The following is an 18297-nucleotide window of genomic DNA, read 5'->3' on the forward strand; positions in this document are numbered from 1 at the left end:
ATTAAATATTTCTATCTTTGAAAACTTTAAAACTGGTGATTTGCTGAAGTGAGCTTAAAAATAGTGTTCATTTTTATTATTTTTATTTTTATTTATTTATTTATTTTGTGTTTTGGGTTACACTCGGTTGTACTCAGTGGTTATTCCTGACTCTGTGCTCAGAAATCACTCCTGGCAGGCATGGGGGACCATATGTAATGCTGGGATTCAAACCACCTTTCATCCATCCTGGATTGGATGTATGCAAGGCAAATGCCCTACTGCTGTGCTCTCTCTCTAAGCCTTGTTCATTTCTTTTCCCTGCTCTTTTTTTTTTTTTTTTTTTTTTAAAGAGGCAACATCCTTTAATGCCATGATTTATTTGAGCAGGACAGATGCTCTCTGCCCAATGTCTATGCTTCTTTGCTCATGATCTTAACTGGATCCAGTAGGCTTTATGTTTTACTTAACTGTAAATCTTTGCTAAAATTCACAGTTCTTCTCTCTTTTTTTCTTAGGAAACTTTCTAACAATTTAAAGCTCAATGAATGACTTCTGTCTACCCAAGTGTAGATTTGGATCAATGATTAAGAAAGCCTAGGACTATAATTCTATTTTATGGGGGCTTGATGCCTATGCAGAAGAACTGGTCCAGAAAATCAAAAGGTGACCAGAGAACAGTAGGACTGGAGTGGTCACCAATGCCAAAGAATCTATCTCATATTTTTGAGAATCTAATAAAATAGCCAGCCTTCATTATTGAAAAATAAAACAAAACTATTTGATGACTGAATAAGGGAATGAGTGATGTTTAGTTGAAGTGACTGTTCTAGTTTTTTTTTTCCATATAGAAATGTATCACATAGATTGACCTATATGAAGGCAATAAAATTAAAGCAGTAAGCAACTTTGATAAATTACTGAGGCCATTTGTTTCTTCAAAAGGCATTTCCTTGAGAATAAATAAAAGTTCTTTTAAACATGCTTACATTTTTTTCAGGTCACAGTGGTTCTATTTAATAAATTAGTTTTCTTGGGTACAAAATCCACCTTTATCCATTGGGAAATGTTGATGTAGTTGTTAAAACTGTCCATGTGTTAAAAGGGACAAAGAAAGCCTAGGGTCCAATGAAGGCTCAAGGTCCAGGAACACCCAGGGCCAGGGGGAAAGCCCAGGGTCTAGGGATGCCCAGGGTCCAGCGATGCCCAGGCTCCGGGAGAGCCCACTGTCTTATTTAGAGACCATGAACCTTCAGAGATGTAATCAGCAATGCAGGTTTATTTCTCCTGAGCTCTGGGTGTCACCACAATCCAGAAATTCAGTCTGCAGTAAGACCCTGAGCATCCAAATTCACAAACATTTAAGGGAATTCATATGATAATGAGCCCACAGGTCAAAGCATTTCATAGGTTTATGCAGTTTAAATAATCCAATAATTTATACAGAAAAAGATCAATTTTCTTTCTATTCAGCCCTTTCATGACATCATCTGCCCCCAACCCCTAGACCAATGGCATGTAGAGAAATGGCATGGGTTGGACCTTCCAGGTGGTCTCCTAATCTACAGGGTGGAGGACCTGTTCCCTTGACAACATAGTTCCCGGAGCAATTAGGGGAAGGGAGCCTTATTTATTGTATCATACTTCAAGCAAGCCAGTGACACAAGCGAGAATAGCATTAAACTAGATTTTACCTTTATTCTATACCTATTGTGCCATTTATGTGTTTTTCATTTAGTGACTGTGTGCAATTATCTCTTCGTAATCTTTTCAAGGGCTATCTGCCACTTCTTGGTCTCTCCCTCTTGCAGTGACCAAGGTGTCCCCATGCTAGAATGCAGGATGGTCAGACTGGTTCCACCTCCGTCCTATGTCCTTCCAAGGTATCTCTGTGCTGAAATGCAAGATGTCCTCGCACTGGAATGCCCTTGTGGTTTACACCCTGTTTCCAGGAATCAATTAAGGTTAGCCTGGTTCCAGGAATCAGCTGTCTCTTTGGGCCTAGTCTTCTTTACCTTGTAATTGCAGCCTGTAACTAAATTTCTTATTCTATATGACGAAGAAATCTAGAATCCAGAATGTTTATGTATAAGAATTGATACCAACAATAGCTAAAGTCTGAAAAAGTTTCATCGGGACCACGGAGAATGACTCGGGTTGGACAGACTGGTATGCCTGGTACCCAGATTCGGTCTTATGCCAATAAACTTCTGGGGTGAGGCCTTTTTGCAATCAGGCCAAGGATTTTTTTCCATTTTCCCCATATTTTTCTGGACCTATGCAAACAATGGCGATTGCCACTTTTACTATATCACACCTTTACTATATTTTTTTACTCTTATCCTTTAAGGAAACAAAAATACTATTTACTGAACTTAAAAGCAAATAACTGCAGTAGAATGCCTGTCTTGAATACAGGTAGAGGATGGGAAGACGGAGGGAGGAATGTTACACTGGGAAGGGGGGGGGGTGTTCTGTTTTGACTGTAACCCAACTATGATCATGTTACTTAAATAAAAATATTTTAAAAATTACTAAAATATATTACTAAGAAACCTATTAAAATTACTAAAATTACTAAAATCCATTAAAAATTACTTAAGAAACATTATAAATTACTAAAGAACACACTAAGTCAAAAAATGTCTATTCCAACATGTTATTCCCACAAAATAAGTTTTGTCGTAAAAGCCTGTATTATTTGTGAAATACTGAATAGAAAAAAATAAAAAGGACAGTATAAAGTTAAACACATTACAGATGAATGGACCTCACAGTATAGAAGTGATTTATAAAATTCTACACTATCAATTGAGTATATATCCTTGTGTTATACTCTTCACTCTTCCTGAAAATTTTTGTTTTATTTTGTTTTCCATGTGCTTCTAAAAAATATTTAGTATTTTATATTTGTAAAATTTCTATTTGTTTTCTTGTTACTGATGGGTAGTGCCTCACTAAGTTGAGGATGACATCTGAAGTCAATGTGCATTGATATTGAATCTTGATTTTTTTTACTGCTTGTCTGCTTAACCTTGGGCACACTACTTAATGTTGCTGTGCTTTGGTTTTCTCATTAGTCTAAGGAGAGCAATTATCTATCTCATGGTTAGAAATCTGTACTTAAAATTTCTGGTGCATATCCCTTAAAACTCACTAGTATTATTGCATCTATTATGAAAAATAATATTCCTTATGCATTCATTGCTTCAGGAAAATAGTCATGACAACTGTAGATATTAGAAATACCATACCTCGATTATCTGCAACATTAAGCTCAAGGCATATTTTAAGTATATGTTATCAATCTAATTTATTTTTTGAAAATTACCAAGTCAACAATTTTATTTATTTGAGAAACTCCAGTTAAGTCAAGCAGTGTAGCACAATAATTCCAAAGGTCAAATTTGATTTTGAATTCTGCTCTGCTATCTACTGAGTCTGTGACCTTGGGAAAGCCAATTAATAGCTTCAGGCTTCAGTTTCCAAATTTTTAACATGGGTGAAAATTAAATCTGTGTTAGTAGTTGAATATTAAACATAGAAAAGTGACTTACAAATAACAGAACTCAATTAAAGGAAACTCAAAAAAGTGTAGTTAAATATATAAGATCTAGAAAATTATATTTTCTCAGAACTGCAATTTATTCAAAATTGAGTTAGTTTTAAGTATAAAATTGTGCCTTTTAACCTCTAAGTTCTATCCTAAATAAGAAAGTTAAAAAATAAGAGTTTTAAAATGCTATTACTTTAAAGAAATATTTAAATGTGTGAAGATTAATATACTCTATAGAAAATCACTGAGTATAGAATCTCCTTGTACTGTGAAAAAAAAAACACAGAGCCTACTAGTACAAATTTAAGAGGTTCAAGTATCTCTTCCAACACTCTGAATTTCTTAAATTTCACTCTAGGATAAATACTTTTATTCTATCTTCATTCAATTTAAGTTTGTGTAGCTATTAAATTAAGACACATGCCCCAAAACCTTGTGCAGAAATATATATCCAAGGTTATTATTCTTTAAGGCTGCTACTAATAGCCTATGATACTGTCTGTTAAGCAATCTTGTTGGACATTATTTGGATCAACAAAGGGGCAATAGGGTTTTTTTTTTTTGCATCTAGTTAAAATGAATAAAAAGAGAAAAGTTCTTCCTGTGTTTCTGAAGCAGAATTTCCTGAAGTCACAATGAGACAGCAAGGACCTCAGATCATCCCAGAAAAAAATCACAGAAATCAGGCTTAGCCTTATGACACAAAGATCAACTAAGATTTTATCAACCTGACTTGATTTTATCAACTTGCCTAGATTTGCTGAGGAGCTGAGGGGGCTTAAAACTGAAAGGGACTCAATAGAGTTTTCAGAATTGTAAGTAATGCCACTTCAGAAAATAACTTTAAGAATGGTAGCAGATAGCATCTCCAAGATTACTTCTTCAAGTTGATGCTCCAGTTTTCCTATGTGCAAGGAAATAATGGAAATAGGATTGAGGGAGAAGAGTTCAGAAGTTAATATTCCATCATCTTGTTTTAACTTGCAGGTGAAATATTAAAAGCCTCTCAGTTTTGAAAATGCTAATAAGCATTATAAATATTATAGGAATAAAAATGTGAAAACTGTCTAGATAAGAGATGTAGATGCTTTTTGATATCTTCCACTTAGAAGCTGAGTTATAATAATAATACAGTAGGTAGCTGCATGCTGTCAACCTCGGTTTGATCCCCAGCACCCCACACAGTCCTCAGAGCACTGCCAGGTGTGATCTCTGATCAGAGAGTCAGGAGAAAACACTAAGCACTACTGAGTGTGACTTCCCCCAAACAAAACCAAACAAAAACACTCCTACATTATACCTAGAGGTTAAAGAAAAAACTAGTACATATATTATTTTAATAAAAATAATAATTTTGTTAATAAGGGTCACCACTAACATTGGTTATGAACACCTTTCCATGAAGCAAGCTAGCTCAGGAACATAGAAAATAACCTACTGTGATTGTTCTTTTGTTCAGTGCACCATTTCCCATATTCTGTATTTAGGTGTCTTTTGGATGTCCAAATTATTTGTGCGTATTTATTCATTTTTAGTTTGTAAGGTCATAAAATCATCATTTTGTTTTTCAAATGGCAAATCTAGATGATGACCAGGAGGGATTTAATTTACATCTGCTTATCAATGTATATTATGTAATAACAGGTAGTGTTTTTTCCCTTCAATCTTTTCTTCCAAATTTATTCTTTAAGAAGTTTTATGTTTGTTTTTGTTTGCTTTGCTTTTTTGTTGTTTGTTTGCACCACTCCAGGAATCCCAATTGGTATGGATACCTGAATTGCACTGGCACTTGTAGCAGAACTGGCTTTAAGCTTGTGTCCAGGCAGCCACTTTAGGACCCTAAACCTTATTTCTAATTTCCTTAAGAATTTATTCTCTACAATAATGTTTTAGGTACTGTCACAGTGTAGAAGAAAACAAAAGATATGCCTCTTTTGGAGACTTCAGATATGTTCCAAAGTTGTGGAACTAAAACTTTACAGCTTCTCTCAGCAGACTCTTTCAAACAGATTTGAGTTTTTTCTGGCAAACATATATCTATCTCATTTGGTCTATATTAAAATTTCTTACTGCTTTGACAGTGATAGCCAACTCTTCATTTCTACAAATAACTTTTAATTTTATTCTTCATGAACCCATGCTATTATATATAAAGCAAATAACAATCACTTTATAAGAATTTATTTTTCAATATTCAGATGAAATATGTATTAGAATCTATAACTTCAATAGCTTAATAAAAACTGGTAACAAAGAGAAAACAAACCAAATAAATCCTGGATTTTAGGATAACCAATATTTTTAGATAACTTGTGAAGGTAACTTTGTTATCATAAAGATGTAGTTGTAAGAATATTCACCAGTTGTCCACATCACTTAAACTTTTTGAGATACAGTTTTCTTTCTCTGTGCACAGAATAATAATTTTAGTCTCACAATATTATTCTAAGAATTATGAATGTGGAACAGGAAATAAATATTATGCCACAAGAAGCCTTCTTAGGCACAGAAAAAAGTTATTGTTATTCTTTTATCCTGTGAGATAAGATCCAAAAAATATTTCAGAGTTGTAAAAATAACTCAACTCTAGTCCTGACTGTGAATCCATAAGGGTGGGGGACAATTATAGAATGGATGACTACAGTCTGGAGGCTTTGGTTTCAAATGCCTTCTAGAAATTAATAGGACCCACTGTGAAAAAGTAATGGCAGGTGAATATGTGTATGGGAGGGCAGGGAGGTGACAGATGGTATGTTTATCAGAAATAAGGTGTTTTCTTTCCGAAGAGTCTTCCTAAAACTCCCAAAGGGGCAGGGATGTCTTATTCTTTATGTTGAAGTCTTTGCTAATGAAGGTGTATTTGTAGGTTTGTCTAGTATAGCCCAAGATCATTTGTGTGAGCTATTTATTTTTTTTTAGAATTCTCCTAAAGATTTAAAGATAATGATACATGTGACTGTCCTATTACTCATTAGATTTGTTTGAGCATTATGACATGAAGCCAAAAAAAGAAAGCTTATGTTGAATTACTATTTGTTGGTCTAATTTTGAGAGCAAACTCATGGCTTTCTTTCCCACATCCTCACCAAACTGACTTTGTTTCACCATGAACTTCTTATACTAATGCAATGATTTAAAGGCAAGATGTATTTCTTTCCTTTTGCTAAAGACTTAATTAGTGAAGGGCAGATCTTCAAGAACACGTAAAACCATTTCCCTAAAAACCAAGCTTTTAAAGTGCATTAAATTATTTGAGAAAACTGTTCACAATTCTGTTTCTGTTTTGCTTTTTATGTGCAGAGCAAAACCACCAACCAAAGAGATTTTTTTTTTGGTCAGTGAACAAACTACATACTGAAAACTCTGAGTACAATTTTAGCATTTCTTCAGGATGTTGTAATTTTATCTAGACACTTAATAGGCATCTGGAAAGGACATTAAGCACTGGACTAACTAGTATTTAAGTATCAAAGTCAATTTTTATTTATTTGTTCAGTTGACACTGACATCTTAAAAATTGCCTTTTATTATTTCTCTTTCCTAGAGAATTTAATCTTCTCATATATCTTTGTCAATCCATGTTTCCTGTCAATGGAAGAAACAGGATGTTTCATACGTACTATTTCCTGTGCTCCCTCTTGCTCTATTTTAATATAGTCTGGGGGAAATTATACACAAATAATTGTGTTGAAAAGCTGTTGTATTCTGGAAGTTTGTTGAAGAAAACTTCTTGACACTTCGTGAATTTTTAGAGATTTATTTGACCATTCTATCAGAATCATTTTATTAATCCCTAATTATTATAATATATTGATATATAGGATACATGGTATATAATATTTTTGTGTGGTACTAACCTCTAGTGATGTCTGTGGTGCTCAGAGACTAACACAGCTCTACCCAGCAGTTCTTAGGTGTCCATGTACTGCCAGAATCAACTCAGGGACCTGTATATGCTATACATATTTTCTATGGTTTGCACTATCTTTCTAGATGATGTATCATTTTTTTAAGTGTAGAGTTGTTTCTAAGTTGGTTATTCTGCCTGGTAAACATTTCTGCAATTCTACAGACTCTACAAATCTGACAAAGTTTTTATTTGAATTCTCTCTGTTAATAAATATTTCTCCTTTGCAAATGTTATGAGTTGTTTCTTAGCTTTCAACTATACAATTCTCACTTTGTTCCCTATAGCACACTGAAGCCAAAAAATAGCATATTAAAATATGTTTTGTAAAATTCTCTATCCTTATGTTGGTAATTATTTTAATAATCTTCAAACTTAATGATGGAGATAGACTACTTTATTGCATGAATGTAGATCACTTATACAGCATAGTTGAGATCAGACTTAGTTTGTCCTAAAAATAAAATGAAGGTTATTAATGTTACATCACAAGTGACTCTTTTTTAGGTTTTGCAATGGAACAAATATGGTTGCTGCTGATTCTAACAATTAAAGTGCTTCCGGGTTCTGCTCAATTTAATAGCTACAACTGTGATGCCAACCTTCACAGTAGATTTCCTGGTAAGTTTGAACCTAATCATTTCTCTAATTGTGTCTAGAAAGAGTTATTGTGTTTGACTAGTAAAACATATATATAATATCCACTTAAAAAGGATACCCCTCCTTTTTAAGTGGATATTAAATAGGCAAATGACAAAAGATAGTTTTTTTCTGGAGCAATTTGTATTCACATTAATGTGCAAAATGTTCACCATAGTTAATATTATAATAGTAGTTGATCACAGATGTGAAAAATATTGGCTAAAGTGTGATAAAATTGTGTGAGACACTAATTTCTTTCAAAACTGCCATTTTAAAGCTAATAAATTTATTTAGGAATAATGCTTAATAAAATGATATTAAAATCTGATGCATCACCCCCCAAAATTACCAAAGTATAAAGAATGCTTTTATAATGCTTTTAATAGTAATAAATCAGTATTGTGACAGAAATTATTTTTGACTGTATTGATGAATGTGTCCAACTGGCTTACTTACTGAAAGCAATCATAGACAGCGTATAGCAAGAGTTATGCAGTTTATGTGATATTTCTAATTTATCTGAAGATAGTTAATCTATCTTGCCTCAGGGTAAAGCCAGGAGTGTGAAGCAATGTCTTCATGTGGCTATATTTAGTATCTAAGTGCTTCGCTAGTTAAGTAAAATATGAGGTCAGATGGGAGATGTCTAAAAGTCAGTTTAGAAAATATTCAAAGGTAGGATTCTTACTAATCTTAAATAGCACAAGTTGAACAAATGCCAGGTCTTGAAAATGCTATCTATTATGGAAAATTTCAAATAAAAACAAACAGAAAGATCAGTAAAAACAATTAAGAGTGATCATTGTTTCAATTAAGTAAAGCAAATGAAACTGTTAAAATGTATACTTTCAAATAAAAGATATTCCTCTAATATGAGGGTTGGAAAAAATTTACTTGGAAATTGGGGTTAGCTTCTGTGTTAATGTATTGACTTTATCAAGAGAAAAAACAAATGCATCTTGATGAAAGAAAACACTATTGCAATTTACAGCAAGTTTTCTTCTGAAGTTAGGCTAACACATTCTGCAGGCACTAAGGGGTGAGATGGTATTTTTTCTTCTGTTTGCATTCAATTGGATGCAATCCACGTCCTTAATGAAGACCTGAATGAAGAAGGTGAAAAAAAATCTCTTTATTTTTTTATTTTTAAGATTTTTATTACCCTCTGGTAAAAACGTCATTTATTTCTTTTAAATTATTTTTTTTATTAAAGCACCATGTTCATAAGCATGTTTGTAGTTGGATTTTAATTTTTTTTAATTTATTTAAACACCTTAATTACATACATGATTGTGTTTGGGTTTCAGTCATGTAAAGAACACCACCCATCACCAGTGCAACATTCCCATCACCAATGTCCCAAACACCCCTTCTTCACCAGTGCAACGTTCCCATTACTAAGGAGTAAAGAATACAATAGTATTTTTAAGTTGTTCTACTATAAAAATGCCCTAAAAAGGGAAGCAGAGAACTGTCTTTTATTTTTATAGGGCAGAATTAAGCTTCTTTATTTTGAATTAGTATCACTCCTCACTCACTCATGTAGCATTGATAATACTGTCCATCATAGACAAAAACAAAAAAAACAAAAACAAAAACAAAAACATCCAGACTTCCCGATTTCAGACACATGTGTGTATGTGCACACTATTGATGAGATTTAAATGATTATTAAAATATTTGCAATTCAGATACATAAGAAGTCTCAGGATTGGCTTCAAGTTGAAGTGTGTATTCAGCACCTTTTTGCAGGTTGTTTGCAGAAGACAGCGCAGCAAAAAATAAAGTCCAAATACTAATTGTTTACTCACCTCTTGGCTTGAGGCTTCTCTTTCACATTAGAATCAACTTGATGTCATAAGGAGTCCAGCAAACTGCACAGAATCCAAGCGATGAATGAGAATGAATTTGGCAAAGGAGAGGGTCTATCTAAATGCAAAGCATTGTTAATAACGAGGATAGTAATCACCTCACCCTATCTGACCTTCACTGCATCCTGACATTAGAATTCTTTAAAAATTTTTATGGCATTTATTTTTGAGCCAAGGGAATTACCATAGTCCAATTTATTGTTTTTAATTTAAAGAGACATCATTTCATTGTAAAGAGAGATGCCTCTATTCTACTAACAAAAAACAAATTTGAAAATAGTTGTTTATTAGCCAGAATAAAAATGGAGGGGGAGTTGACTTAGTGTATCAAGGAATTGGTTGACCAGAGTGAAACATATTTAAAAAAAGATTTTTGGCTTTTGGTTTCTGTAACTAAGAATACTTTTAGATTAGCCCCTTTTGGAAAATAAAATAGTAAATAAGCCTACACTGTCATTTCTCTAAGAAAGAAACCTTTAGTAATAAAGAGATCTTCAATAATAAATGCACAACAAAGGAAAATTAAGTTTTAAGGTACTGGAAATAATGAGGCTGGTTCTACCTTATGGTGAACTATGATGAATATGAGTCATTGTTTCCTAACTTGTTATTTTATATCTTATGTAAAATAACAATAATAAACAATAGAAAAATAGTTCCCATGAACTGAAATCTAGGTCAATTACATAACTATTTTTTTTATTCTTACAAAGAAAAAAGTGATAAGAAACCTTTGCAGGTTTTGAATTCTCAGGTTCAAGTTTTCTAATACTTCAAAGCTATCAATTGGGACTCCTGCTATCAAATTGTAATTCCTTAAAATAAACTATTAAGACTCACTATAAAATGAAGAACAGAAGATGGAATGATAGTATAGCAGGAAGACCATTTGCCTTGCATGCAGCAGACATGGGTTCTATCCCCAGCATTCTATGTGGTCTCATGAACACTACCAGAAGTAATTTCTGAGTGCAGAGCCAGGAGCATTATCAGGTATGGCCCCAAAGCAAAAATAATCACCACCATAACAAAAATAAAGTACAAATATTAAATTATAATGAAAAGTGTTACATTAAAAGTTAGACAGTTATCATTTGAAGAGGACCTTTATTTACTTTCTGAGAATTTTCTTGACTAAGGAAATATTTTTCCTAAGTCAACCAAAATGAACTTTCTGATCTCCCATTAGGTTTTGGTCAACATTTACACTGCTCTGTGTCCAATAATGAATGAGTGGATAATGAAGTAATTATCCCAGGGAATACATTCCAGTCCTCTGTGTAGATCGGAAAGGCCAGTTCTCATGCATTTCTATATGTTGAACTAGTATTTTAGTCTTTAAGATGTCAGAAGAAAGAATGCTTTCAACTTTTCATCTGTAACTGTCATAGATCAGATGAAATGTAAGAACTGATCCAAGCAGTTATTGGTCACAGACTGATTGAAGTGCAGTGATAAAGTGCAATGGTGAGGAGAGCAATTAGTAAATTTCAGTGACTGAATCATTGAAAGTCCATATATTTTGATATTCAGTATTTTGATATTCAAGTTTTTATTGCATGAGAATTTTTACTTCCCCTGTTCCATTAGACCTATTGCCTTTTCTTTTCTTTCCTTTACTTTCTTTTTGTTTTAGGAATCGCATCTGTCAGCCCTGGTATGCTTGGAGCAGCACGCAGTGTTGTGGCTCTACTCCAGGTATCCACATGCTTCCCTGCTACTTAAGTCATTTTCTTGACCCTAAAAGATTTTTTTGTACCTGTCTCAAAAAGATTATTCTTGTTCTTAAGGATGTACAAGAAAAAAATAATAGTATAGAAGTCTGAAAGTTTGCCACAGACTTCACATGGTTTTGCCAGAGCTTGAGAAATAAAAGCTTGCCTCTGCTAACAAGGAATAGATGTGGAAAACTGAGGCATCACAGAACCTTTCAATACTGGCAAGAAGCAGGCTCTCCTTTTTTTCTTTAAATTGCTCATGAGCTGTTGGTGTTCTGTGAAGACAAAATATCAATACTCCGTTAGGATTTTTTTGGTCTTATAGCACTCAAGTTTCAGTACAGTGTAAAAACTTGTTAAGAGGAAAAATAACCCTTAAGAAAATGACTTAAAACAATAATGTAGCATCTGTTCTCTAGGCAAATTTAAGTATATGGAGTGCCAAATATGACTGCTTTCATTTTAACATGGAAATGATGTCCAAATTAGTCTTCTAATCTGTTAAAATGGCATAAATTTAGAAATATCTATTAGTGTCCAGGAAATAAATTATTTCTAGCTGAGATGTCTTTGGCATAGAAAAGATTTAACACACAGAAAATACTCTTCTTTATTTTTTGCTATTATTTTAAAACCAAGGCTACAATTAAGGTCATATAATCCAGCACATCAATACAAATAAAATCAATAGACACAGAATAGTCTCACTCATCTATGGGTTTTAAGAAAAATAAAATGCATTATTGTAATAATACACAGAGACAATAGAGATGAGAGCTGGAATGACCGGCCCATGATATGAAGCTTACCACAAAGAGTGGTGAGTTCAGTTAGAGAAATAATTACATTGACAACTATCTTGAATTCTGACTTGAATGCAGCCAGGGAGTGGGGATGTTGCACTGGTGAAGGGGGTGTTCTTATTTATAACCAAAAACAAACTACAAACATGGTTGTAATCATGGTGCTAAAATAAATACTAAAAAAATAAAAAAAATAAATCTTATTCTCAGAAATATTGCATCTTAACTGCAAGAGTCTCTTCTTAGAAAACTCATGCACACCCGACCCTATCCCTGATAGGATTAGAGTGACTAGGGATGGGTAATCTTTTGAGGCAGAATATTGGGCTCCACCAAATAGCAAATAAACATCTCTTCAGGTAGTGATTCTCAAAGGTGGTAGCACATTGGAATCACTAAATTAAAGATAATGAAGCCTGGAAGCCACCTTCAGAGATGATTTTGTTATAGGTGTCATAGTTATGTTCTGATTTAAACTTAAAATGTTAGGAATACTCGAAATAAATCAGCAATTTAAAAGCCTCTGCAAGTGATTCAAATAAGAAAGAAAACTAGAGGGCAGGTGAGATTGTACAGTGGTAAAGGTACTTGTTTTACACATTGTCAACCCTGGTTGAATCTCTGGCATGGCATACTGTACCCTATCCTTTGCTAAACGCATTCTCATTCTAACCCATTCTTGTTTTCTGAGCAGTTTGTTGGACTTCCAATCAATCAATCAATCAACCAATCAATAATAAATAGGAGTGTTTGAGAACTTCTGACTTAAGGCAGTGATCTTTAACTGCTGGTCCATGAACTTGCTGGTCTGTAAAATAGAAAGGTTGAAAATCTTTAGTGTACCTCAGTGGTTATTACAACCTGTCTGTGGAAAGTTATGCATAATGTCCCAATTTGTGAGTATAAAACTGTGGAAGAACACTGGTTTAAATAATGGGGTCATTGCTGCAATGAGTACCAAGATATGTAAACAACCCAAATGCCCAACTACAGATTAATAGATCAAGAAGTTGTGGTATGTATACACATATTATACTATGCAGCTCTAAGAAAAGACAAAATCATGCAATTTGTATCAATTTAGATTGAACTAGAGGATATCATGGTGAATGAAGTTAAAAGCATAGGGACAGATGCAAACTAGTCTTTATCTCAAATATGGGACTTAAAGATGCACAGTGAGGCAGCAACAAAGACCAAAGGCAACATAACAGATAACTACCCATACAACTATATTGAAAGTCAACTTAGAGGGAGGAAATGGATTTGAATACACTGGAAATAGGTGTGGTGTCAAAATTACATTCATGAGAAACCATTAATGTTATTGCAAGCCAAAAATAAATAATAAAATAAATAAAAAAGAATGGGTGAGTTAAGGGAGAAGTATTCATATATACAGTTCTTGACGCATGGGTAATAAATAAAGTAGACCTACTAGCAGTTACTCACATACATTCCTTCATAAATCTCTCCCTGAGTCTCAAATAAAAGTAGTTCTTCAGAAAAGGAAGTGAAACAGGCCTCTTTCAGTATTCTTTTGTATGCCACTCTGTCACTCTTGTTCTTTTATTGTCCAGACTTCTTCCTTCACCCTCCATCAATACAAATGACTCATATTGGTATTTTGTGGAAGTACTTAATCCCAACGGCAGGAATTCATTTAGGGGTTAACTTCCATCCTTTCAGAATACATAGTTGAACTAATTAGTAGATCAATTGCATAAAAGACTTGGAACACTAGAATCACTGTGTGAGAAATGCAACGATCATAGTTCTGTCCATGGTATCATAACCTACATTTTAATGATGTAGTTTGTTAAGAGTCTGGACTCATGTTATCAGGCTCACTTAGCATGGTTGCATGACAGTGTTTATGCCAACCCAGCAGCTTGTCTTGCTTTGCTTGCTGTTTGTGGCAACAGAGATTGCTAAATCCATCACTGTTAAAGAGAAATAATTAAAACTTTATTATTAATAATGAGGAAAAGAATATTTGTTGACAAGAATAATGCGTTAAAGGTTAACTATATAAACAAATAGCAAAAAATTCATTAATTTCATAGTATTTAGTTGGTTGGATTTTCTCAATTAAAAGTCAGAAAATAACTGACATTAAGACTGATGTTTGTCCAAAACTTGAAAACAAGAATTATTTTCCTCAGGCTGTTCATGGTAAAGACAAATAATATGAGTTTTAGATAGATAAAAAGATACAACTTTATCAATTGTGGTCATGTTTTTGATGTTTGTGAAGTGACTGAATTAACTATATTTTAAACAACATTTTAAAGTGCTTTTTGTTTGCTTTATGGGGAAATTTAGGGCTTTTAAAGACTTTGTATCTTAATATCAACTCTATTATATTAACTACTTAGGGTCTTTCTACAGTAGGATTTTTGGAGCTGGGTGATGATATATTGGGAAGAAAACCTACTTATTTGGAGGAAAAATTCTGTCTCAGTTTATTTCTCTTTATTGCTCTCATAAGTCTCATAAATAAAGATATTTTTATAATTAGTAGATTGCATATTTGTTTTTTTCTAAAACTAACTTTTCTAACTTCCTATTCTCTAAAGGTTAGACTCATAATTCCAATTATCTGCTCAACATTTATGCTTGGTTACACTTTTTTAAACACCCCTGCTTTGCCAAGTTCCGGTTTTATACATATACTATTGTATACAATGTTCTATCATTTGATTATTGGCAATATTGTTATTTGCAAGTTTTCTTGCATAAGTTGTCTCTTCTCTTCAGCATGATCTTCTTGATTTAAAGAACTCATGTTAATGCCTTTAGCTTTAGAGTCTAGAACAGAGACCCATACAAAATATGCAAATACTTTTTTATAAATACATTGTTAATGTAAAGATAGAAAATAGTTTTCATCTTATAATAGACCGCTGGCATGGTTTTATTTGTTCAAATATTTTGCATCTCATTTGTTATTTATATTAAAACTGACCCAAGAATTGCTCTTATGATACAGATTTTCTTTCACATGTTTCATCAATAGTGAAGGAACACTTTTTTGTTGACCTGAAATTGAAAGTTATGCTATGAATAATTTTATTTAATATCATAGGTTGAATACTATAGTTTTATTTTAATTTTTTATTAATTTTTATTTTGACCAAAGTGGATTAAAAATCTTTCATATTAGTATTTTGGGTACACAGTGACATTGCATTTTGAATCACTATGCTGAAGTTTTGATACCAGTCTACAGTCTAATTTTTGAGTTTTGCTGTATTTTGGAATATGTTGCAAATTATTTGAATAATCAGAGTTTTCTAGTAATTATTAGTAACATTTTTTAGTGAAGCAAAGTAATTTTTTATTGAGAAAACTTGCTTAGAAAGAGGTGAAAGGAGAGAAAGAGGGATATATATGTTCAAGAGAGAATACAAGAATATTAAGTGGAAATAAATATAGAGATAATGCGATACATGAGCTAAGGGAGAAAACAGGCCTGACAAACAATCCAAGAAGTTTATTTTACAATTCTGATGTAAATGATCATAATAAAAGAAATTAGGAAAGAAATATAGTTCTCAAGCCTAACACTATTTTGACAATAAAATCATTCAATCTTTAAGAACTTTTGCCTAAACTGGTAGCGGGGGCATTGGTGGGGAAATGTCAACTGGCTTCTTAGTTAAACAAATACAAGCTTACTGAGTAAAAGAGCAATTATATATATACATATATATGTATATATATAATAGATATATGACTGATATGGTGCAAATATGTTGTTAGTAATTAGTAGGTACAAATGTAATATGATGTATAAGTAATTTTATTGTGGGGAGTAAAGTTTTTTATTTACAAGGATAAATAAGTACATATTCCCTTTAAAATGTATCATATAGCAATATGTTTATGAACTGAAATCAAATTATATTTTTGTACATCATCAGAAAGATAGTTGCAAAGTAATAGGCTATATTAAATTTGAATAATTTTATTTTTGGGGGTTACATCCTGTGGCACTCAGACGTTACTTTTGGCTTTGAACTCAGAATTTGCTCCTGGCAGGCTCGAGGGTCCATATGAGATGCTGGGAATCAAATCAGGATCTGCCTGGTGTTGGCTGCATGCAAGGCAAACACCCTACTGCTGTGCTATCGCTCAGTCCTTAAATTTGAATAATTTTAGAAAATACAAAACAAGTAAATTCAGAGCCTAACTGAGGGATGCAGAGCATTTTTATATATTTTTAAAAATCTGAGTATTCTATATTATATTACTTTGAAAAATAATGTTGAAAAATATGAACAGAAACACATTAATTTGGCAATTTAATTTCACATAAGCTCTGTGGGAAGAGTCATTTAAAATACTATCTTTAAACACAAACAATAAAAGTCAAACATTGAAGACATTTATTTATCACTTTTTTTTATTAACCAGTATTTATTGTTTATTCAATACTCCAGAGTATTGTTCTAAGGGATGTTATAGCTCAAATCACAGATTAGACAATAAAGTTCAAAAATTTAGTCATAGATAACAAATATTTATTAACTCTGAAAGAACCTTTATCTTTGGCAGAAATTGTCCTTTGGCAACTTGCAGTATGTTTTTTGTTTTCTCTTAAAATCTCAAGAATGAAAATGTGCTAACTGGATGATTTTAGTTTTTACAACTGCGAAAAAGATATGTTCCTTGGACGGGACAATGAAATATTTTTAGAAAGTTAGGTTAGGATGCATTTAAACAAATCTTTTTTCTTATCCTGCAAAGCCTTTAATTTGTTAAAGTCTTCAAGTAGGATGATCTTACCAAATTTACATCTGTTGCAGAGGTTACCTATCAAGCAAAAACCAGAAAGGACAAAACTGTCTGCCATTTTTGAAGCTTCCGAAAACATGAATTAATTCCTCTCAAAGGTGAAGATGTTAAAGGCCTATGTTTTAATTCAAATAGAATAATATCTCTCCATTTTGACACATTTATCAATAAGTATTCTCTTCAACATATTTATGGCACATCAATTAATTCAATGACATAGATCTTTTACTGGAACTTAAGCAAGTTCTTGTTGAATTCTCTAGCACTAAGGCATTATTTAGAATTAAACTAGATACTTTGCTATTCTATGGAGAACATTTTGTACATAAATGTTTTTTTGTAATCCTTTACTCCCTGCTATATACTCCTATGCATGAAATTTCTAATGAATACAGACTCCTCTCCAATTATCCACATTACTGAGCACTTTTAAGATCGCTATCTCCTTTGTATTCATAATTTGTCACTCTTTTATTTGTTTGTTTTTGCTTCAGGTCACACTTAATAGTGTTCAAGAGACCACTAAGGAGTGAGATAATTGGGGACCCTGAAGAGCAAAGATGGAACCCAGGGCTCTCATATACAAAACATTTACTCTAGCCCTTGAGCATCTCCCTAATCCAAGTTTTACTCTTGCATGGTTAATTCCTGCTGTTCTTTAAAAATCAACTCAATACTTATCTCCTTTAGAAAGTTGTTTCTTATAAAATGGTTTGGATGAAACTAGATTTCTATTTCATCACAGAGCTCTTTGTCCAATTTTTCTCTTAGGAAACATCTTTCTTTTCTTTTCTTTTTAGCTCATCTATTTGAGAATTAATAACACTATTTTATGAAGACTTGACATAATCTATTACAGTATTTTCTGTGAATAATAGAGTATTTACCACTCGGAGTATATCCTTAGATATACATTAGTTCCCTATTGTCCAATTTCATTTTGCTTAGAGAACAACTATACAACTATACATTATTCTAAGTAATAAAGCAACATTTGATTGAGGATCTGTGAAAAGACAAT

General features: G+C 32.7%; 1 protein-coding gene across 1 annotated transcript in view; it reads left to right on the plus strand.

Moving 5' to 3' along the window:
• The first annotated feature begins 7954 nt into the window (after positions 1 to 7954).
• The window catches only part of ZPLD1 (zona pellucida like domain containing 1), a 37088-nt gene continuing 26745 nt past the window's right edge, over positions 7955 to 18297 (plus strand). The window contains exon 1 of the mRNA XM_049785673.1: positions 7955 to 8063. Coding sequence (XP_049641630.1) covers positions 7958 to 8063 — 106 coding nt within the window. The 5' untranslated portion in view covers positions 7955 to 7957. The remainder of the gene's footprint in view (positions 8064 to 18297) is intronic.

The sequence above is a fragment of the Suncus etruscus genome, chromosome 13 (assembly GCF_024139225.1).
Source record: "Suncus etruscus isolate mSunEtr1 chromosome 13, mSunEtr1.pri.cur, whole genome shotgun sequence".
Taxonomy (NCBI): domain Eukaryota; kingdom Metazoa; phylum Chordata; class Mammalia; order Eulipotyphla; family Soricidae; genus Suncus; species Suncus etruscus.